The sequence below is a fragment of the Callionymus lyra genome, chromosome 8, assembly GCF_982586985.1.
Source record: "Callionymus lyra chromosome 8, fCalLyr1.hap1.1, whole genome shotgun sequence".
Taxonomy (NCBI): domain Eukaryota; kingdom Metazoa; phylum Chordata; class Actinopteri; order Syngnathiformes; family Callionymidae; genus Callionymus; species Callionymus lyra.
The window spans coordinates 10,125,844-10,150,452 of record NC_141825.1 but is presented as its reverse complement, the minus strand read 5'-3'; the positions used below and the strand labels follow the sequence as shown (position 1 = coordinate 10,150,452).

General features: G+C 40.9%; 1 protein-coding gene across 3 annotated transcripts in view; it reads left to right on the top strand.

Annotated features, from left to right (window-relative positions):
* Positions 1–24,609, top strand: part of mob2a (MOB kinase activator 2a) — a 45,752-nt gene that overhangs the window by 13,471 nt on the left and 7,672 nt on the right. Inside the window, exon 1 of one of the 3 annotated variants that reach the window (XM_087796691.1) lies at positions 6,838–7,093. The exons of 1 other annotated variant lie outside the window; for it this stretch is intronic. In XM_087796691.1, the coding sequence (XP_087652817.1) occupies positions 6,960–7,093 (134 nt within the window). In that variant the 5' untranslated portion in view covers positions 6,838–6,959. Of the gene's footprint in view, positions 1–6,837; positions 7,094–20,663; positions 20,842–24,609 lie in introns of those variants that run through there. One more of the 3 variants, XM_087796692.1, reaches the window with a different exon arrangement.

Below are 24,609 nucleotides of genomic sequence, written 5' to 3'. Positions count from 1 at the left end.
TTATTGTAAAGCAACTAAACTTTTCATATCTTTAAAGGGTTATTTTATCGCAAAACTTTTATTTAAACTCGGTTGTCTAAAGATTATTTGGCCTTGAAGAGAATAAATTGGCATATTACAACATATTAACTCGGAAACAAACCAAAAAATATAAGATTTATATGTTTTTATTAAATGATCTGAGCTGGGTTTATGCTAGTTTGTGATTTAGTTATGATACTTTCAGAGTTATTTTTTTCTGACGATTTGCATCAAACCAAATGCATGCAGAAGATGGACTTCTTAAGGCGACAGAGACTTAGATACACAAAGACAAATTTATTAATACTTGGCTTCTGCCTTTAATCCTAGAATCAAGCATTAAAAGATTGCTGGGATATCCTCGTTTGTTTAATAACTGACTTTCAAACGTATTTTCTTCAACAGTGACTTTGCACAAACCTTTAAAAGTCCAGTTCAATATTCCTTCTTTACAATTTCCTGAAATATCCCTTAGCTTTACATTCTTTAGATACCTCTGCAGCAGAGGACGTATAGGCAATGTATCTTCTCATTTCCTCAGCTGGAGTGTATATTGAAACTGGACCTGTCTAGATATATACGACAACGGTAAAGGTCGATGCACGGACCAGAAATATACTGACGCAACATTTGCCTCCTGGCCTCAGAAGATGGAGTCGGAGGGGAACTCAATCTTTTTCCCAGTGAGATACTTCTTTGAAAATATTTTATGACAAAAGGTCAGAGTTGAGCTGTGCAGCCATATGGAGAGACAGATTAAGCGGGAGCTCAATTTAGGCCTAAACTTCTAATGACTGACTCTCACTGCAGGGAAATCTGTACGTGAATAGCCGACTTTTTAAGCCCATGGCGTCTCCTGGCCTGGCTGTACACGTCTATATACAGTATATAGACCCTTTCATACAGCACTTTTTTTAGACCCCTTTTCACACATGCTTACAACCGTGTTCAGTGTGTGTGTGTTTGTTTTCGCTTGTCAAGTAAAATTGAGTTGAGGTTCTTGGTGGTTTTTTTTGGTGCCCAGTGTGTTTGCTCAGTATTGCATAACAAATAAATGTTTCTGGGGATCATGAGGCCAACATTACCAGATGAGAGAAGGGAAGGTCGGATGTGAAAGGGTATGTTTTCCGTCACTCTCACCTCATTCCCAAGGATCTTGGCCAACAGAGATACACGGTGTTCCTTAAAAGCTTGCTTCTACTCACGTAGATGGACTCAAATTGTCGACTTGGCTTATTCACAGAAGTGTATAAATGAGCATGTGTTTTTGTCTGCCCGTGTGTTTGTGTGTGCTCTGCGGTGCGGCTCGTTGCCATGTATTCCTGGAAAGTCTGTGAGAGTGTAGGGGGAACATGTTCGTTCCACTGTGGACCGTTCAATGCCAAGAATCCAAAACAAGAATCAACAGATAACATATTAATGATTAAATGATATTATCAATTATTATTAAGTGTCATAACTGCCTGGTTTAAATGGAAAGCTTTTTGTAAATGCTGTTTATGCTCAGTGTTAATTGGATTTCAAACAAAGATGTAACAAGATTACAAGCAAAGACTGCAAGCAATTTCAAGGGTATACAAAGTGACAACTAGGGTGTGTATCGGCAATAATGTGGCGTTACGATGCGTATTACGATACAGGGACAACTACGCGATACTGTACGAACAAGGATATGTTTGTGTTATTGCCTGAGTACTTGACTTTGGTGTGGACTTTTGACGAAGTAACTATTTTCATTTGTTTTCAAACCAAAATGTGTCCAAACACCAGCTTTAAAAGCTGCTAGACTCAACTGTATCCTCTCGTCCTCAGTCATCTCCGGGATCTCGCTGGACTTCATTGTTCCTTTAGCTGCGGAGGATGTAATTAATGACTGTTGCCATCTAGCAGGCGGAATTTGAATTGCAAGACAAAAATTAACAAACACTGAATATTTGCATTTTAATTGTAAGACAAAAGAAATACAAGTCTTTTAATAAGTAAGTCATTTTTTTTTAAAGTAATTTTATTCTGCTTTAATTTGTGTGAGACAGGGTGTGTGAGGGACTTTGTCCAGGCGAGTTGTATTGCACTCGGGCGAGCTCCAACATGTCATTGCCAAAAGTATTTCCTTCTGGTTTGCAATATAGTTTAATGATGAAAAGTCTTCAGAACTTCATCATGACAACGTTTTTTAGAATGTGGTCTTTCCATCAACACTTAATGTGATGTTTGAATTTGGTACCTTTTCAATAATCAGCGTAACCAGGTTAATGTTACAATGTTTACAGAAGATTCTTCTATTTCTATCTCAAATCAACCAGAAAATCTGTTTTCAAAACCCTTGGATATGTGCAAAATTGAAATGGCATAAAAAAAAAAACTATAAACCGATATACATACGTTTAAAAAAACAACAACTCAAATGTTCCTTGAGTTATATGATTCCATGATTGGATTTATCAACGTTTCTATACTGGAATGTATTTTAATGTATTTTTTAACTACTGGCTCTCAATGTACCAATCTGGCCTCTTAAGCCCACCAAAAACAACAACACATAATTTCACCCTGTATTAATACCAGGAGAACATAAAACATTCGCTTTTACAATGGAACCCTTTTTTTGTCCACAGTTTTCATCGCCCCTATATTGTTGAATCCACAAAGTTACTTCGTCCAGTGGTCCTCGCATCCCTCACCTCCTCCCTGTCGTTGCTGTTGTGTAACTCTGCAGTGACTGATGCCGTTGATCAGCACTTCTGCTGCCAGGATGCTCTCATTGTAATAAATGAGCCTGTAGCCACCGATACTGACTCTTGAGTGCTCTGTGGGAGCAGAGGAATCACTCTCTGCACTACACGCCCTCGATGTAGTGCAGAACAACTCAGAAAAAGCCTCAGCCGTGGCAATGATTTATCATAAAGATCCTTTTTTAATGATGACTTTATCTACTGGAGCATTTATTTCTGTATAATTAAACAGTATCCTTGAGGTTTTTTTCTTATTTAATAACCCAACAATCGTGAGCTGCTATTTTCTGTATGAATTTCTCAGAATTTTTTATTTTAACACCACTAACTGATCTTAATCAATTTTTTTACTTTACCAAACAAGTGATCTAAGTCACGCCACCAGTAGAATCTCATTTTCTCCTCCCTGAAGGCATATTCTGAGAGGTGAGAAAAAAAAAGTATTCCTAAGAGTCATTCCAAAGTCATGTCACTTTGTGTCTGCCCTCGACCCACAACATTCCGCCACCTTATTTGGTCATTACTCTGTGTACTTGTCAGAATGGAAGCTCACTGTGTGCAGTTAAAGAAAACGCCCTAAAAAATAATAAATCGGATTAAATGAGATGGAAAATGAATGATGTTGTAATCGACCGAATCTGGTTGTTGGGCTTGATGGTGAAATCATGGCCACATCTGATATTAAATCACTCTATTGCATACGCTCATTGTTTTTTATAGACAAACACTGTAAATGTTAAGGTAGGTTTAATCAAATGTAACATTTTGAGGTAAAAATAAAATGAAAACTTTTAAACCATTTCAAAGGATTTTTATTATGTCTTCTTATCTCTAGCGCTTCCATCCCTTGTAACTACTGTACATTAATGTCATGATGGTTTTATGTCGCTTGTGGATTCGTTAGTGAATCTGTTTAATATGTGATGGAGAAGAAAAGTTCTGGCGTTGAGTCCATCGCTCTCCGGGTAGTAATGGAGCTTCTATTCTGAGCTGCACATCTGTCTCACGCCTCAGCGATGACAAAGAGCAGCAGTGAAGTCTGGAATGTGCGGTTTATTTTTTTATATTCTTGCTTCTGTGTGTGACGGTTTCACTGCAAAATATTCAGTGTTTTTTTCCCGCGTCTCTCAGTGTTTCCCGGGAAAATGTTGCAGAAGTAAATCCGCTGGACCTCGAGGATGATCGTTTTTTTTCTCTAAATGTTCTCGATTTCACGAGCAACAGAGGAGCTAATCTCATTTAAAAGGCACTTTTTTTTTATTTCTGATTGTTTCCACGTTTTGGCTCCGATCGAAACGCATGCAGACCCGCTGACCCTGCCCCACGGAAACTCTCGAGGAGAGAGAGGGGCGGAGGAGCCGGGAGAGGAGGAGGGAAGAGAGGGTGAAGAAATGATAGAGAGAAAGGTGTTGAATATCGAGGGAGGACCGCAAACTGCCTTTTTTTCAGTCCGTATTGTTCCGTGGCTGTCTGCAGCGCCCACGCCGCCCGGGGTCTGCTTCACTCGTGGCGCGACGAAGCCGCTGAAAACACCTCAATTCTGGATTTCTTCATCCGCTTCCTGTCGTCCAGGATGAGGTTTAAACGGAACGGGTCTTATACTTTGAATAGGTAAGTCCGTCCGATCTTTTACTTCGTAAGCCTCGCGACATGTTCCCCCTCCATTCAGTATAAGTCTAGCCAGCGGTTTTTTCCCCAGTCTTTCCCTGAAGTGACGTCATGCGCTCATTGTTCAACTTCAGCCACAGTGTGCAGACTCGCTCACTACTGCTGTTTTTATTGGGATCGTTTAAACCGATCCACTTTATTTATTTACGACAAATACGTGCTCGGTTTGGACCCTCTGGTCCTCGTGTCTGATCAGAAACATGTGAGACCAAACCTGTCTGTCCTGCTTTTGAGGTGGGCTCCTTTTGTTTGGCTGGAGCTGTGGATGTTATTTTCCTTTTCCTGTCTTCTCTCTTGTGTGAACCCCCCCCCCCATCCTACACAATTGCTCCCTATAGTGCTTTCATCTCCTAGCAACTTTGTGTGATGATGATTTGCCTCCATTTAACCGCTGTCTGTTGACAAGATTGCATCAGGAACAAGAGTCACTTTCTCATGTTTTAATAGAACCAAGCTGATACCTTTCTGATATATCTATAGTTAATCCATCGAACCAAAGACCTCTCCCTTCAAGATGAGCATTTTTAGTCCAAGACCTGAGGCACACCTTTGCCTACACTAATTGTTCTTAGATTGACCCCTCTATAATATAAATTCAGTTTGAGGAAATTGTACACGTGGCCTTAAAATGGCTTTCAAGGGAAACTCCATTGTATTTCTCAGTGGAAGTTGTTTTTGTGATCTTGGATCCAAAAAATGATCTTCTGGTTCCAAAACTTTTAGGGAACACTGAACGTATTGATGAACGTTTTGCAAATGCACCATTTTAATGGCAACAAGCCTATATGATATGCTAGCTACTTTTGATTCACAATAACAGTAAGTACTCCTTATGATCAAAACAGCCTGGACATGAAGTTTTTCTTCCAAAAGTGTCAAACTTGCAGTAAAAAAAACAACAATGAAATATTGGCTGAACAGCTAAAACTGGACAATCCATTTGGTTTAACGAGTTTCATTTTTCCACAAAACATTTGTTTGCTCAGGCTGGTTACAGCATATTAAAGACCATACAATAAATAACTTTAATAAACGGTTTGCCTATGATAGCATTTAATCGATCCCTTGGGAAAATTCCTTTGGGAAATTAGGTTTCCATTCACCAGGCAGCCGACAAAAGAATAGGCGAAACTTTAGCAGCTTTTGTAAAATGACACTGTTTTCTTTACCTTATTATCCTACCCAAGGGTTGTATTTGATTTCTTCTCACACCAGACATCTTGCTTTTTTTCCACATTCACTTTGTCCTCAAAATTAAGGAAGTACATATTGTTCAAAAGTGACCGTTAATAAAACGGCAGTTTCACTCCTTGCACTTTTCCTGTGGCACTCCTTTTCCTCTTTTCTGCCGTGTTATTCGGGCACATGGCCTTCCGCTGCATACGAATGACACAAAACCCACATCCTGTGCTTTTTGGGCACTGGAACAATGCAGTCGAGTGCCAAGCTCTGATGCTCACACACTTCATCATTTATGAGAGAATGTGTGTAACAGTGTGGTTGTGTTCAGGGAAAAAAAGTTGTGTGCATGCGTCTGTTTTTTTTTTAACCAGGTGAAAACACTGAGTTAAACAGTGAAAGAGGAGGTTTGTTAGCTGCAGCTCCTGGAAACTGCACTCCAGGGAGGAGGAGGGGGATGAGAGGGAGGAGGTGGGCCGGGTGACGTCATTGGATGCAAGAAAGTGCTCTGCTGTGCTACTGCAGCTTTTCACTTGTCATAAAAAAAAAGTGAGACCAACACGCCGCTGTCGGTGTCAGTGATACCCCTGCGGTCTGTCACCGTGAGTCACCTTCTGTGGCCGTTTATCCCGAAGGTGACTTTGATCCGCAGTGATACGTTCCACCGATGGAGGTTAAACATCGGAGCCCGGCGGCGCCCTCGCCCCGGTCAAGTCCTAATTATCGCCTTTGTCTTCGCAATCTTATCCGTGCAATCGAATCAGCCGGGCAGGAAAAAAGGCATGAATGAGCAGCCTGCGTCACGTTGTCCTTTACCTCCGTCGACCACTGCAATAGTCTGCAGCGATTGGCTTGCTTCCTGGGGGCCTGTCGGAGAGAGAGTCCCTCCCAAGTCTCTGCATCATATGTGCAGAAGTTTAAAGTAGTTTAAGAATCTTGGATTAAGATGCACCAGGAGGATTTTTTTTCCCCCTTATATCTAGCTTTTTTTTTTGTGTGTGTGGCGTAAACAAGTTCCTGTCTCTCGTCCCATCTCCTGCAGCCCACCCTGCGCCGCCCGAGCAATCGGTTTGTTTATGGGACTCTTGTTTGCTAAGCTAATCTCCCGCCTTTCAAGCAGGAGCCAACGAGAGGGCGTGAGGGAGAGAGGGAGGTAGGTGTACCAGGAGAGAGAGAGAGAGAGTGCCAGAGTGTGAAGGAGAGGCACACAGTTGCAGTAGTCGGACAGGAGTGTGAAGGGGAAAAACCACTCGCCGGAGGGTCTCCCGTCTTTTTTTTGTTTTGTTTATTTCTACTTCTACCGCCGGCCTGGACTCTAAACATCCTGAACCGACGCTGTCCGAGCAATGCTGACAGTGAATGCTCTGCTGCACCTGTAGCAGACTTCGCATCGGAGGACGAGGGGGGCGAAGCGAGAAAGAGTTGAGACCTTCTTCTTCCTCGGCAGCGCCCGGGATGGGGGTCCTGGTGTGCTGCGACTGCTTCTTTTATAGGTAGCTGTCAATTGTCATCATTTTTTTATTATGATTATGAATGTGTGTTGTCACTGCTTTTTTGTCGTTCATCCTTAATTGTGTCCCAGGTCTCACTGATGGTCACTTGGCATATCGAATGTCTGTGTTTGTTTCCTCTTTCCCTTCTGTTATTACGCTTGTTTGAAGGAGAGGTTTGAGGACAGTGCTGCTGTATCAGGCAGTGATTCTGCTGAAGTCAACTTGGCGTGGTAGAGGGGAATGGATGGACGGATGGGGGGGAGGGAGGGAGTAAAGGAATAGCATAAACTTCTGTCTGACCGCAGAGAAGAAAATGTTGGATGTTGTTTTTTTGCTTCGTTTTCAAAAGAAAAACTGTCATGAAAACCGCTCCACCAGGTCATTCTGACTTCACTTTCATTTCCCTTGAGTGCTTTTTAGGACGCAGTGTTCTCTGTACCAGGGCTGTGGGAGTCGGCATAGCGAACCCCCTCAATGGTAGAAATGTTGTTTGAACTATATTGACTTCCTCAGACTTTGCTCTTTCTCTGGTCATGTACTTTGGATTTGTTTTCATCAAGATAAGCGTGGCACACAAAAAAGTTTTTTTTTTTCCAACTCCAACTGGCAATGCATCAGTTCATTTTCACTGGAGTCGATTATTTAGTTTTTGCTCTTTGGCAACCAAAGGAGAACAAATCTTCTTCCTCTATCCTGTGGTTGTGTCCTGACCAAACATATGTCCACCGTTACTGCTTGTTGAAAGTATAATTATAGCCGTTTTTGTTGAGATAGGTTGAAACCGTGGACGTGCATGAAACATCAGCTGCTTTATATTATTTTAACTATAATCTATGAATATTTACAAGTACGCATTAAGACCAGACACAAACAAGTGTTTGCGTCATCCACATATATTAGCCTCCGCTCTACTGTGGTTGACAAAAGCCTACTTCTTTTCGTCTGTTTTTTTCTTTTTTTTTCGAGATCAAGGCAACCTCGGCACCAGGGCCGTGTGCGGGTGCATTCATGGGCTCATTAAAGCAAAAAAAATGGGCCGTCGGGTCTATTTTTAACCTCCCTTGGTGACTCCCGTCAGAGTTCTAGAAGGTGACGATGTGAGGCTTGACTGACGTGTTTTAGAACCTAGAGCCACCAAGTCCACTTTTGCAGTCTGGACTTTAGTGTTGTGGTCTCAACAGTTGGTTTTAATGTGAAGCAAGGTGAGCAGAAATAATGACGATGATGGTCATTTAGAGAATTTTTACATATTGGCATTTAAAAGTGCTTCTTAATACAATGGCATATGTTAACTATCTTTCATGTTGGCAAATCACTTTTTTTGGGGGTGACTTTGGAGGATCAGTGGGACCCCCATATCTGCTTATTTACAAAAAAAATGCTCCTTCCTTTCAACAATAGGGAGAAGCAGTAGACATTTCAGATGTACAATAAATGACTCAGCATCGCAGAGGGCATTCAAGCGAGGGGTGCTCTTCCCTCCCCATTCGGATGCACTGTCATCGTTTCTAATGGCAAGTTTCAACGATGGATCCGACTCGTTTCTCAGCTGTGCTGCTTGTTGTTGATCAGCATCAACATGATGAATAAAGTACTTAAGTTAAGACTTTTACTTCAGTAAATTGTACCTTTAAAAAAAAAAAAAGAATGAATGTCGTATAATTTCTCTAAAAATGGCAGATCTTTTCTTTCCGTGGCTTGAGATTGTTTGAGTTGTTTTCATTAGACGTACGCCATGTGTGTTGTTGCCTCGATACATTAACAAGCCTTGTCAGGATTTAAGCGTGTGTGTGATCTTAAGTCCAATAAACTCTTTATTAAAGAAAGTTGAGAAATAGGTTCAAGACTCTCAGTGCACAATAGTTGTATCTCTTTCTCCCATTTGTTTTACACGAGTGACATTGTTGTGGAAACACAGATGTTTCCCCTCGCTCTGACCCGACGACACTATTCGGAAGTTATGCGAGCCATCGCACTCTCTGTTGTTTATTAATTTCTGTCGAAGAGCCGCGGAGACCGAAGCGACACGACCGAGAGCATCTGTTTGAACATGTGTCGGGCAGGATTTAAACGCAGAAACAAAAGTTTGACTGTTTCATCCCTTCTGTACGCGTTTTATTAAAATGGCGTACAGTTTGCCATGTGTCTCCTATTAAGCTATCTTTGGCAGACGCATGCAGCTACAACAAGGACACTGTTCTCCCTCTCAGTCCACTTGGCCCCGCGGGGCCCTCGTCTTATGTGGCCCTCCGTTTGAGCCGCGAAAGAAAGTTTTTGGCCAAATATTAGTCTGCGACTACAATTGGGGAATAGTTGGAGGGAGGAAGTGGATTACAGTATTTCCTGCCATACAATCGAGACACGTTGTCATCCTGTCTAGAGGGGAAAACAAGGAGACTTTGGAGAGAATAGCCACAGCCACATTTTTTAAACTTTTCAATCGCGCACTCATGACATCAGATCCTTTTTACTTGGTTTTAAGTTGCACTTTTTTTCCACTGGAAGTCAAGTAGTTCAGCAGAATATATATGCATTCGATAGCCACGTGAGAGGCTACTCTTATTATGGGATGTCTGAGGACATACCAGTCTCTGAGTGTTTTTCAGTATTGACTGGACTCCCGGAGAACTCTCTGCACTCACCTGCAGTCGCTGCAGAGGGCAGACCTTGCACAAAAAGGCCCGATTACATAACCGATAATGTTTTTTCGCTCCCAAGCAGCCTCGTCCTGCTGGCTCATGAGAAGGAGACGGCCTTGCACTAACCTCACCTCTGCGTTTGAGATTTTTCAGGGTCAGCAAATATTTGCGCCCACTAACACCCCCAGTATGATTATTATGACAATCCACGCAGCGATTCCTGTGTTTTTGTTTTTTCCGTGCGGAGTCGACGGCAACATAAAGTTTGTTGTTTTAACAGCTCTTTGGCTCAAAACGAACACTGTTGCAGCAGATTATCAACAGTCAATTTCATAGTTCAAATTGTGAGATGCCTTATTAGTAATGAAGATCCAGCGTTTGATTATTTTTGCTAGGGTATCTGACGATACGCTACGTATCAAGATAAAGGTGCAACAATACGATGTATTTTGATACAGTACAAAAAAGTATATTTTTACTATTACCCGAGTACTTGACTCTAGTGTTGCAGAATTTACAGACCACACGACTCTGGCGATATATTTTGGTTTTAAAACAAATAAAAGCGTTAGTTCGTAAAAACTTCAGCTTTATAAGGTGATGGAGTCAACTGTATCCTCTCGTCCTAAGCCATCTCCATGTTATTGCTTAATTCCAAAGCCGCCATTTTAGCTGCTGCCATATTTGCTTTACCCAGATAATATACTTTTTGACAACTCATTCTCCTGCCTGCGTCTACCTTGACTTTGGATCATTTAATTTGATATATACAGTTTATAAATATATGATTCAATTTAGTGATATAAATGTAGGATCTTACCACCCATTCCTAATTGTCATTTTACAAGTTACGGTGAAATGATATAACATTGTTTGAAAACGTCCAGAAAGATTTAAAATGTGTTTTTACATTTAATCTTATTTGTTGATTTTTGGTAAGTGAAAGATTTTACTAATTACTCATTTTGTTTTACTCAAAGGCATCGAGTGTAGTCAGTTCACAGTCTTAAGGCTGACCTGCTGCTCATAATTTACCATGAGAAAGTATTTTTCTAGTAGGCAAGACAATTATGTATGTTTTTCTTAACCACGCCTGCCTTTACCGTTATGTTTGCAATCACTCCCCCTTAAAATGTCTCCAGTGTGCTGATTAGACGGATTCTAAATGCAGAGTAAACGTGTGTGTGTGGCAGCAGGTGCCCCGTGGGTATGGAAAAACCCATTACTGCTGCTCGGTAGCCCAATTGGCAAGCAGATAATTACTTTGTTGTGTTTACCAGTCGGTCAGGTGGCAGGAAAAAGACTTGGACAGTGTTCAGTACGAAAAAACAATGGGCCTGAAGTCTTCACATGAAGCTGAAAGGTGGAAAGGAAAAGTGGTCGAAACGGTTTCTGAGAGCTGCCCCCAGCTTTTTTTGGTTCTGCCCCTAGAAACAAGAGGCCCATTTGGAGGGAGACGGGAAGTTACTCGGCGCCTCACTTTCTACAAGAATGAATGTGGAGAAAGGTGCCGAGGTGTCTTTCTAATCCACTCACTAAATATAAACACAGACGGCTGTATTTTATATTTGCAGCTGTGCGGTTCGTCTGTTTTATTCTGACCCAGACTGGACCATTAAGCTTTTCCATCTCCCATAAATAGCTTTATACACCTGAACATCACTGCTGGTTTGACGTCACACACTCCGAGGAGTGACTCACACTTGCGCACAAAGGTCTTTGTGTCCTTGCGAGATCAGAATGAATCTCGCCCTCTGAGAGAGGTCCTCCTTAAATGCTGAGCAGTTGTCGTGTCGAAATCTTTCTCCAGAACTTGACGATGTTTGCGCTACAAAAATGGTCTTTGAAATGACCTTTTATTTGGATTAAATCCTCTGCGAATATCTGCCGAGCTCAGCATGATTAAAAGAGCCAGAGCCCTGTGTTCTTTGCATCATTGCGTTTTCATTGATTGTAGTGGCTTGTTTGCACACGTACCAACATCCTTACAAATCATGCAAACTACTATTGATCCTGCCTTTTTTTTTGCACAGCATCGGAGTGCATCTGCTTGCTTTAGCCCGAACCTACATTAGCTGATTAACACTATCGGGACAATACTCTTACGACATGTTTTTCTCTTCTTGTATGGTGTGTGTTCTTAAGGTACACGTTACACTGGACACTACTGTCCTTACCTACTTAAAGTTTAGTTTTATTCTTATTGGAAGTCCCTCACCTTAAGAGGTTGACACGTGTACCCCCATCAAAATTACATGCGTGTCTAAACCCAGTTTTTCCAATATATAATTTTTGGCGAGTTAGAGGGTAAACATTATTTTGCTCCATCATAAACATATTTACCTTCGCTCAACCAAGCAAAAGAACATTTGTGAAAGTTTAAGTGGCTGTAACTGAACTGTATCCGCTTGCCTGACCTTGTGTTCCCTCCAGCGTCCTCCTTATATAGTCGGACTTCCTTGGACTTGTGGACAGAAGACACACACACACACTCTCACATTATGTACACTCTTAAGCCGATTACAGGATGAACCGCACATAGAAGCACACGCTCACTTCATCAAAACTCCCCTCAGACCCTTACATTTCTTTCCACCAGCTTTCTTTATTCATCTTTTCCCCTTCTTTAGTCACATGCTTCCTCTTCGCTGATATTTTTTGGGCGTGACCTCTGCCAATAACCCAGACATCCCTAAGTACACAACAGAATTCATTAATTTGTTTATTGAATTATTGAAAAGATTATCCAAATGAATGTTTTTTAGATACGTGTTACCTATTTTTGATTTCTTTTAAATTCAATTTAAGCCACTTTTAAATTGAATTAAATAGGCAATGAATTGAAATATATTGGATTTTGGACATCTTTTTGTATTATTTAAAATAGAATATCAAACCATATGTGTGAAAAAATAAAAATGAATAAAATATATAATGAATTACTTTATTTTTTTACCAAAAAATAATTCTATGTTAAAGAAAAAACATTTTAAATGTTAGATTAAACCATTCAATATTCACATATACTTTCCGGGCCTATTTTAGAAAAAAAAAGATTTAAACTTTATACCAATTATTTTGGTCGCTCAGTTTTATTTCTGTTTCTCTTCTGTCATGTATGCTCATAGTCATTTCTATACCTTTTAAAAAAATAAAATAAAAAAAAAAGTAGTGAAAGAAGCTGTAGTCAATGTTTATTTGAGAAACTAAGCCAGCACAGATTTTTTTTTTTTTTTACATCAGATGCAGATCTTATCATGTTCCATCTCTGAGCTCGGAGACTAAGGCAGCGAAGCAGGTCATCTGGCGGGTCAAGCAAACAAATGAGAAAATCCACCTCGCCGCTCGCTCTCATGCCAGTCTGTCTGGACAGCGCGAGCGTTTGCCTACACAGGAAATAAATCCCATCCCTCGGCTCGGGGGTCCTTGAACCTTTTTCTTTAATCTTTCACCTCTGTTTGTTTTTGCTTACGTCCGGAGCTCGGGCGATGGCAGACACGGTGGCACTTAGACAACACACCTACAACAGTCTGGTGCGTGTTATAATAAATTAAAGGGATATGTCTCTTAAGAGGACCATTTGTGTTGATTAGATGGTGTGTGTGTCTGTAACATGTTTGTTCAGCCAGTGTGTCGTCCACTGTGGATGTCCGATAAAGTTGTTTTTGAACATGCTCTTGGCCTCGTCCGTTGTTAACATCTGTCTGTTCTGGTAATTGCAATCAGGCACACACATGAACATTCCTCCGTCGAGGAAGTCGTTGCCTTAATGCCTTCACTTAGGAGTTAATGGGCTGGATCTGCACAAGCATGCTCGGGCCACGGAGACCCGACATCACAATCTACGAACGCCCGGAGACCCACACCGTCTTTATCTTCGTCCATTTTTAGACACATTATCACCACCGAGGGATCTTTTTTTTTCCCTCTTTCTCTGCTCACCTAGAGACCTCGGGGCTCGTCTCCGGCTAAGTGTCCGCACTTAATTCAAAATGGTTTTATTTGATTTATTGTTTTAAGATCCATGAAAAGAGCTTTGTTCTCCCCATCACGCAGCACCTCCCACACACACCCGTATCCTGCGCAAACAGGGGCGTCACCCCCCAAAACCTTTTCCCTAATACCAACCCTCTTCATTTCCTCAATTTATCCTTTTCCATGACGTCCTTCTTCTCCGTCCACACACGCTCCTGGGCACACAGTGGCATATGTTTTACTGCCTGCCCTCCACGTTTGCATCACCCCCTCCCTCTTTTCTTCCCTCCCTCTTTTCGGATTGGAAAAGTTCCTAAAGGTTGAGACAAGAACGATCACTGCTGTCTTAGACACAAACCTACAAACAAAACCCAGATGGGGATTTTTTACTTTAATCCCATGTTGCAAATTTAAATAAAACAACATATAGAGCAGACTTTGGCAGTCGTGGCCCCTGGACTTTATGTATGCAACTCCCGAGAGATCAGTCTAAAACTACTGTATAATACTGATCACATAGACTGATAACCTTAAAATATAATACTGTGCATTTCTCACAATTCATTTTCTTTTTAAGTGAAGAAGGATTTTCAAATTAGGTGCTTATCCATTTGTACTAAACATTTGACGTTTTTTCTAGTTTGACCTTCTTATTTAGGTTTTGATTTTTTTTCATATTAATCTTTTTTTTTGGCTCAACCGCCTCTCAAAACATATTAATGTCGGCCCTTATTTGTGCAGGCTTTGCCTTGATTATCTGGAACTCCTGTGTTGTTCATGGTGTTATCTTGACATTTAAAGTATATATTTTATTGAGTATTGTTTTGTTTGTTTAAGCGCTTTGTGACCCTGGTCTAGAAAAGCGCTCTTTAAATATAAATTACTTACTTACTTTCCTTAAAGAAATGTAATGGGCCCACCCCTCTTACAGAGTAAAAAAAGGTTGAATGGAGTTTTGCTTAAGCTGGCTGAGAAATGGAAACTTTGGCCAGCAGATGGCAGCATTGTATCCGAAAGCATTGGTGTTTGTGAGGTTAGGAATGTCCCTTTGTCACATGTCCAACCTCACCACACTGTTGTGTTACTCTACAACTGTAATCTCTTGTTGATGTTTGGGGAAACTTGCAGCTTATATCAGGTTTTGAGGATTTTAGACGGTTCAGTGTATTTAATATTTTGTTTGTGAAAAGGTTTGTGTGTGTGCATGTGTGTGTAGTCATCTGTCCCAAGGTTATCAGATTCCTCCCTGCAAAACTTTATTATTTGTTTTTCTTTTTGATGTGTTATACTTGTAAGAACAGCAGACGCCTTAAGGAAGCTTACAGGTTCCTTGAGAGAAGGAAACACAACACAAGAGTCAATTCCACATGGTCACTCAAAACAGTTTTTTTTTTATGTTTTTCGGTTGGTCGCCACAAAATGTCCTGTGATTGTCTTTGTGACTCGCCCCATGTGCCGACTGAAGTCATGTGATCGATCCCATGACGTTGATGCATTTGAACTTGCCGGTGAGCCGCGTCCACCTGCAGGACAAAGACTACATAAGAGGTCAAGATTTACTGCCGGAGAACATTCTTGTTCTGTCACCGGATTCTGAACATAGAGCTCACAGGTCATCTCACTCGAGCACTCTTGTTCTTATATAAGCAGGTGTTTGTCTTACCCGTAAGGCAAATTATGGGATGGATACAGACTCTCTAGTGGTGGAATGTAGAAGAAGGGGGTGCCATGAGCAGAAGGGAACACTGAGCCTCCCACACTGTTCCATTTTTTTTTTCTTTTACCACTTCTTGGAAGTAAGCGTGAAACGGTCCAACTTTGTAAGCTCCGAGAAATGTTCCCGGCCAAGATATTTCCGAAATCATATTTGACTGTAACCATAAATTAGTTAGAGATAATATGTGCTCACCTTTTAGACATTCATCTAAACCTCTCACATCCTGCGTCCTCCCAACTAATCTCCTCCACATTCTGCCGAGTTCCTTCCTGTTATGATAAGAGCCAATCTAAGCAATATTTCTACAGATTATGATTCAAAAACATCTGGAAGGACATCAGAAATTCCTCGCCTGTATTTCGGAACTAATACAAATGCCAAACGGCAAATATGTTCTATAAAACATTGTGACGTTAAAACGGATAACGATAAGAGTCAATTCGTTATCAGACGCTTTCTTTTTTTCAGATTTTCTTTTTGTTTTTCTTTCTTGCTGGATCATTTAGTCTCTCCTGTGTGAAGCCAGGATGTGTGTGCTTGAAGAGGTGGCATGTCCCCGCATGCTCCAGCAGGAATGCAAAGAGAAAAGAGAGAGAGGTCGAATCGGGAAGAAGGAAGAGTGCGAACGCAAATATAGGAGCCAGGCTTTCAAGGCTGGGATGGAGGAAAGGGTCAAGAGTGGGTTGAAGAAAAAATGCGTTGCCTTCAGTGTCGCCGATTATCAAGCTTTTAAAGAACGCATCCTTGACCCATCTCACCACTAATAGAGTGTAACCATTAACAAAAACAAGTTGTGAACGGAATAAGTTTAATCAAGTTAAAAAGTTTAGCATTAGAAATCTGGACTTCTACATAATATTATAGTTACGTTCTACAAAAGAATCTAACATTCCCCAAGTAAGAGGCCTTAAACTCTAAGAAAACATCTCCAAATGTTATGTTATAGTTACTGTCTTGTGTGTCAACAACACGATCATTTTAGAAGTCTAAAGGCACTGAGGTTTTTAATCGTACCATGCAGGGAACTTTTCTGTTTTGAGCTCTGTATTCAACCATTTATACATCATTCTTATGTCTAGTATGGATCTCCTATTGGTTCAAAACATTTGATTGATGATCTCCAGGGTTAAATTTGTGGATGATTTACCTACTTTGAGGTTTGTCACTTTTTTTTTACAGACAGCCATTCATCGCCAGTTCTATGATGGTAGTTGCACTTTGTTTAGAGCTGAGCCAGAATTCTGGCTAATGCAGCTTGAAATCTCATGCATGACCACTTCAGGTTGACATTAATTCAAGTGCTAAGTGTTAGTTGTGTGGGTGCATTCTTCTTGAACAAACCTAAACTGATCTTATTAATGCTTGTCGTTCAAACGTAAAGAGTCAACTCGATCTAGTGTGACTTCTTAACAATGGACATTGCTCGGATGCTTTCTGTAGGCTATAAATACTCTGTGGTCTTCTGACAATTTAACAAACACACCTTCGCTATGTAGTCTTTCTTTTAGGTTTTCAACAGTATGCACACCCAAGATCTGTCAACGCTGGTCCGCCTTCTAAATGTGCAGTTATGACGTGGACACCATGATGATCTAGATAGCCGGCATTTTTCCCACTGCCGTCTTTGTTGGTCTTATCTTTGAGACTGATGAGTATCTTCGCTCTGGGCTCATTGGTTCGTCACTCCTCCGATTGGGTCTCACTGTCTTAACACATTTTGAGTCATGAGTGACATCACAGTGTTTCCATGAAGCATCGTTCCAATGTGAATTCATTATCCATTTGAAGGCTTCCTAGTTTTAACGTCAGGTTCTTGTAACCAGCCTCTTGCATAAGGTTCAATACATGTTATCAGACTTCTTGGTAATGAATGTAAGCAGATGCAGCCTTGGTTCACATCTATTCTTGGCCTTGGACCATGTTCTCACACAGTCTAGTAATTTGGGTTTTATTACTACATCTGGTTTGGAAGCGGATGACTGACGCCATGTCGTGTTTGCAGTAAGTTTAAAAAAAAAAGGTGACTGTGACGCAAGTGGTCGGACGAAAAAGTAAACCTTTTGGCAGCCAAGACAATGACATGTGGCTGTCGGTTTCCACCCTTGTCAGACGTTGTGTAAGAGTTGGCTGACGGATCCAAATTCAGCAGCTGCTTTTTAATGTGACTGTCTCCACCTGTGGCTAAAATAACCCGACAAAAGTTCAGGTGTGACTCCATATTGACTGTTTAACTGATGTTAGTAGTCGTGTGTCAATGTGGATTAAAAAAAATAACTTTACTCTTTTGAGTTAATGTTAAGTACTGGCTGAGTTTCAGTGATCCTTCAGTAACCATATAGATCCAATAGAAGAAGGTAAATTAATGGAAAGTTCTCAAAAACAACCTTTCCATTACACGAAAAAAGTTTTTTTTAAAACCCCCTACTTAAACTTAGTACAGTAATAACAACTGCTCATTCAATAGAATGATAATCCAGTTACAGCTTTTATTTTTTATACATAGTATACTGTTGGCATAACTTTTCTCTTACTTACATTCTTCTTTCTTTACTTATGTCTTTCTCTAAGACAACTGTATTCATTATTATATACTGAAGGTGCTTCCAGTAACTTCTTAATAAATAACTAACGTGGATATACATCTTGACAAATAAAAATGTACATTCGTCGAAATATAATGATGTTTTTTTTTTTGGTCATTCACCTAATCAAAAAAAAATGTACAGGCCAAAGATTTTGACACACCCTTTCATTCAATGTGCTTTCTTTATTTTCATGACTATTTCGATTGTTAATGATCCTGAAGACATCAGAAATATTAATGAATACATGTAAAAATATGTACTTAAACACATTTGAAATAACTGAAAACATGTCTTATAGAGTCTAGTTTCTTCAAAGTACCTTTTTTCTCCAACTACTACTTTTCAGACTTTTTCTTGGTGAATTCAACAGGTTTGTCTTGTCTGGGTTTTTTTGTGGAATTTCTTGACTTTTTAATGGAGTTGAAGCCATCAGTTTTGCTGTACAGAAGTCAGGTTAAAACATAGCCGACAGCCTTATTGAAAACTGTAGATTCTATTGTGACAAGAACCAATCTGCTAAATTAAGAGAAACAAGTGACCATCGAGACCAGCCAGACCGTAAAACTGCAAATACTTTGAATGAGCCTGTTAGGTGTGTCCAAACGTTTGGCCTGTACTGTACATTTTTAAGCTACACCTCTTCACTTTAACTGTAACATAAATCACTCAAATAACTTCAGCTTCTTTTCATTTGAGCTTCTGGTTATGAAAAAGATTTTATTCAACTAATATTTCAGAAATGATACCAGGCCTCTGTGTCATTTTACATCATGACACTGGGAAACATTCTGAACCACAGTATTTTCATATTTATTTACAAACCTAACTGAAAAAATATTTCATGATTCGTATTTTTATTGTGAATTTTAAATTGTCATGATGGACTTTGGGTAAAAAATGCTGAAGTATGAAAATAAATTAACAGGTGAACCAATGACTTTTACCAAGTTACAATCCTTTCATATAAACCTGGATGAGTTGGCGGCTCCTCACATGTTCACCTCGTCACCGATCACGCACACAATGAGCATACAATGATCACACTGAGCACACAATGATCACACAACAACAACCTTGCAACGCGTCACACTGTTCACGTCTCGTGTCACGGCTCTGTGTATCCAACAGGCCAGGGCAGACCGACTGGTTCTATTTTTAGCGAGAGGGAAAAGTCAGTGCCCTGTTCTGCTCTCGCCGCAGCTCCTCTGCACTATTACCACAGCAGGGGTCGCTTAGTCGGGGCCCCTGTATCGCTTTTCTCCTCCCACCAAAATGTGCGCCAATATTTCTGTGTCTGGGATCAACTCGACACAAACAAGCTCGTTCCATCCTCCAACACCTGAGCGAGTGGAGCACAGACGGGCTAAAGTTCACCGTTAGCATTTTGCGACATGTAATTCCCTTTTTCTGTGTGTGTGTCCCCCCCACTCAGACGGAAATGCATACTGTCCAACTCGCCCTCATGTCTTTTATCTCCCTCTCAAGACTTCTTCCCACCCACATACAAAGAGTGCACATAGCGCTAGCGATCCCCTAGATTAGTGTCTCTTTGTCTACAACAGCCAGCTGGTCCAGTTTTTCCTTACTGCTGCAGCTGTGCAACGATCCCACAAGGCAAATATGAAGACACTTTTCTCCGTAAGACGTAAACGTGCGAAACTGAGGATTTTTTTTAAATTTAGTTTACTTTATTTTATTTTTTATGTACTGACTGAACCGAACACCTTAAAACGATCACATCGCTCTATTAAATGAACTTCATTATGAACATAAATAGTGTGTTGTTGATTAAAAAACAAAACACATTAAAAAGGTACAATGTGCTGCATGAGCAATCCTTAGTTTGACTCTGTTACTGGTTCTTCAGCTTGGATGTGTTTCAACACGCCTGACTGCTGCCAGCCCTTCAAAGTTGAACTCCAGGTGTACGTCCAAAACAAAAGCAGGAATGTCACCACACAGTCCCAGCATGCAAAGCCTCTCACAGCACCGACGGTGACGGCAAAAAAACACTTACAAGTACATCAGGCGGTGTAGTGATAGTCGGTATAGTTAGACGATGAGTACTACTGATTTTAACGTTCATAAAATAGCCTTGAATATTTCTTATATTACTAAACTTTAAAGAACTGCGTAGTCCAGGTAAAGCTCCATGGTTTGTCCAAAGTTGTATTGGGGTACGAGTAATAAACGAATATTGTATCTAGAAACAGAAGTGTAAAATGGTTTTAAAAAAGTTTTTTTCGATTCAGACCAATTTAACAGCTAATCTAACTTGTTTGCAACTTTTGAGTCGTTCCGTGTTGAAGCACATCCTGGAAAGTCTAGCCTGTATTTATTTTAATGTATATCACAAAGTACCTCTGCATTTAAAGCTTGCAGTAACGACCAGGTTCATAAAAACTCCCAACACCTTTTTTTTATATTCCACTCCAATCCCACTTTACTGGCCCGACCACCTGTTGTTACATTGTAACTACACCAGCGAGCGCAGCAGCCTCTTCCACATGGGCAGACCTGCGACGTCATCACTCCCCGCCCCGCTCGGAAGAAATCCTCTCTCCTGATTGGCCGGCGGCGCTCAGGGGTGGGCGTGTCCACAGTGTAGTCACTGACAAAGTTTCTGCTGCTGGTTCAGATGTTACTCAGCCTGACGCACGCGGCGTGAGCGTTCTTGCTGGTGACTCACGCGCATTTATCTTCATGATTTAAAACTATGGTTGGCGACTATTGCGCTTTCTCTGGAGATAAAACGGACATGCACTCTCAGAGAAACTCCAAAAACGGACTAAGTTGCAAAATGGTGCTTCAAGCGGTCGGTAAAGTTCTGAGGTAAGACTGACGTCACACGTTAAGATAGTCCACGTTAAACCTAAAAAAAATGAGCTGATATAACAGTGAAAAAGTTGTTAAATGGTTGATAATAATGTTGTTTTCTGCTGCCTTTTTGAAGGTTTTCACCCAGAAAAGTGTCTTATTTCCGTAGTGGTGCAAGTGCGCTTCTGGAAAAAAAAAGCGCAGACTGGTTGTCTCTTGTTAGCAGTAATTACTAGAATAGAGTGACCTCTGCTTTTTTTAGGGTCGCTGCTAAGGAGCAAACCTAAATTACAGGATATGGAGACCAAACATTTCCTTTTCTGTTAGTTACATGATAACAACCAACACTTTCACTACTACTGATACACGTTATTACATATATCTATTTAGGTTGACCCAATATTTAAAGTGTTTAGTTGTAAAACATGTGTATAAACAGTTGCTCAATGTGTTTTGTAGGAGAGAAAAAAAGGTCCTACTTGACCCACATTCTGTGCATAAAAGTGGTGAAGAAATCAATTAGAAGGCTGGAGCACAACAAGGACTTTTAAGAATGTGTGACCCACATAAGTGGAGTTAACAGTGGAGTTCTTGTTCTGCGCAACTCTTGATGGAAAAAAAACAAAACATGACTTGAGTAAATATGTGGTGCCTTCAGTTAATTTCCACATTTGCATACAGCCTGAACATCAGAGAAGGTCAAAGGCATGAGTGTGTCCCCTCGGGCGACAGCTTGTAATGATATAGCTGTGTAGGTGTGCGGAACCGTTGAAGTCGGTGGTAGCGAGAACAGTAATGGGATGGAAATGATCCACCATCTTAGAGTCTCACCCGGGAGATGTTAATGGGCGCCTCACAGGGTTAGATCTGAAGGTTGTTATGTCTGTTGCAAAACCAGCGGCAGGTAGAGACATGTCCCGCTCAACCTTTTTTTTTTATATATATATATACAACTGGCCTCCCTTTTTTCAGAATATCCTAGTTTCCCTGTGAGGGGTGCACTTGTTGATACTTGCCCAGGAGCAACAGATGATTGTTTTTCACTGTATTTTAGCATCGACTGGAACTTTATGGAAGTAAACAAGGATGCATAGTTGAGTATTTATGGGTGTGTTGGGGTTTTCCACAGCGGTTACTACCTGGTTTACACCCTTTTTTTACTACTTAAGAATAACTGGTGAAGTGCCTTGGGCAAAGAGGAAGTATCTGAATTATAGTGAATTTACTCCTTAAAGCATCCGCATCTAATTTGTTTTCTTGACCAGACACTTTACTATTAGGGTACTTTACTGAACCGTTGTGTAGCTATAATCTATGTGAGGTAGAGATTATTTGCCTGTTTGGAAATGTTCCATTTTTCAACAGATATTATATCATAATTGATGTAAAGTTAAGTTAAGAAAAAAGGGTAAGTCAGTAAGTCATCCGTATGCCTAATTGGTCTTATAAACTTAAAATAAAGTTAAGTATTTTAGAGTTTATATTAATAACCAATACTAAGCAGTAGACTTGAGTGAAAGTGGCTAATAAACAAATTATACGTTATCTCTTTGTTCCTTTTGAAATGTTAAATCGATCTCTTTGTTTGTCTCATCAGCCACGATTTCCCCCGAAAACCTTGTCCAAGTACTTTTTCTTGAGGCCAGTTCTTATCTCCTAATGACCTCTGCCCTTTCTCTTCCTGCCAAACATGCACGTTGTGATGTTGATGAGGCTCCATTATGGTTTTGGCAGGGGGTCTCTACACCCGCTCATGGGCCAAGAGCTTCTGAATGGGGGCCCTGGATGTGAGCTAAGCTGAGGCGGACGATGCTGGCTGAATCGTGTGCACACACTTGGCTTCAACACTAAGAGTTTACAGTGTTCTAAAGGCCACTGATTATGTGGAAGCAGCTGGGACCTCATTGTTTGAGTTTCCTCCTTATCGCTTCACTCGAGATCTGATGAGTTTTTGTCCACAGAGACTTCAGCAGCAGCTTTAAACCCTCCAGTTGAGTTCACCCCAAACTCTGTTTTTAGCCCTGTAATGGCTGCTGCGGTGGGCTCAGTCTGCCTTCTACAGCCTGTGGTTTTTCGGGGAAAAGAACCATTGCGGCGTTTCAATTTGAATCCTTAAATAGCTTGTGAGGACTTACTGAAACCTGATCCGCATGACTGGTGCGCCCTCCTTTACTTCCCAAAATGATAAGAGTTGACTCTTTTTTTTTTATCAATCTATGATTAGAGATTTTCCGGTTTCCTGTTGGCACTAAACTGTGTTGACGTTTTCAACTTGTAGTCAATGAGGAACAAACATCACACTGAAGGAAGTGATCCATTGATTTTCAACTCTCTAGTTTGTTTGACTTTAACCGATGGAAGCTTGTGACGCTTGACTGTTGAACTCCTCATCTTTCTTTTGCTTGTACAGACGACACAAAGCATCTTTACCTTGAGTCAATAACCCTCCACATTTTTTGAAATCTAACAATCTGTATATAAAAAGTTCATTTATATATATTGTTGTTTTTTTTTGGAAAATAAAATAAGGATGTTAATTACAAGAGTTAAAGACGGATGCAATAATTTAATCCCGGTCTAAGAGGAAGTGGGACAATTTAACAAGTCGCACTCGTTTCCTTCTTTCAACTGCCTTTTTTATGATTCATGTTTTTTAATTTAAAAAAGCAAATGAGCTGCACCCGTCTGCTAATGACATTCTAATAGGCCATATAAATGAATTGAACTGTTTTCAACTGTGAGTAGAACATACCAGTGATGTTTTCATTTGGAATTATCACACAAATTAGAAGTTTTAGAACTAGTTTAATCAGTAACTTCCCCTATTTGTTGTCATGAATCTGCCCCATTGTTGTCCACGTCTTAAAATGATGAGAAGAGCTTTATCTCAAATCCTATCAGAGGTTGGATGTTGATGCATCCAGTATGTTGTAGTCTGTCTGGTTTGTTTTTCAAACATGGTGGGTGAGGAAAAAAAGTTGGTGTTTCGAAAACATGCACCGGAGCCAGGTCTCCAGCAGGGTTTTGTAATGTGGCCCCCGATGTATGCCAGGATTCATCTGGAAGAGGTTTCAGTAATAAGACGCTCTTTATTTTGGCGGGTCGGGCGTGAACCGAGCTCTACCGACACTCGGAATGAGCCGTCGGATGAATTAGTGGACACACATGTTTGTTCAATCACTCTCCCTCACACAGTAGTCGGGACCAGCGTCTACTGGACTTCTCTCTGTGTGACCCGACAGCTGAGGCCACTCATTGAGAGTCACGGGCGGCTACAAGTGTGTACTGTACTTGGCTACGCTTGTAACACGTAGGTCTGTGCGTGAAGCATTTTGAGACGTGACTCTCGGAAAGGTGGAAAGTGACGTTAGAAATCGGGGGGGGGGGAAAAAGTGAAAGGGGGTCTGCTAATGGAGCCGAACAGCTGCCGGGTCCGTCACTCCACGGATCCGTCGCAGTAACCTCTGCGTCACCCGACTATACAACCCCCATTTCCTGGTTTGCGTGCACCAGATAAACACCAGAGTGACTGTATTTTATCCCGCGCTCGGTTCTCATGCTGCTCACATCATAGAAGGGATTCTTTTGGTGCCATCATGGCTGTGTGAGTCCAGCCCAGTTGTCTGGGCACATGTGCCCAGACCAGGCCTCGCTCCCGCCTCCATGGACCGGCTGGCAAAAGAGTCATCTGCTGCCTTTTATGGCAAAGACTTTTCCCAGCAGGAGTTTGCCAAGCACACAGTCAAAACAGACGTATGAAGTGAAGAATTCTGGCACAAAGGG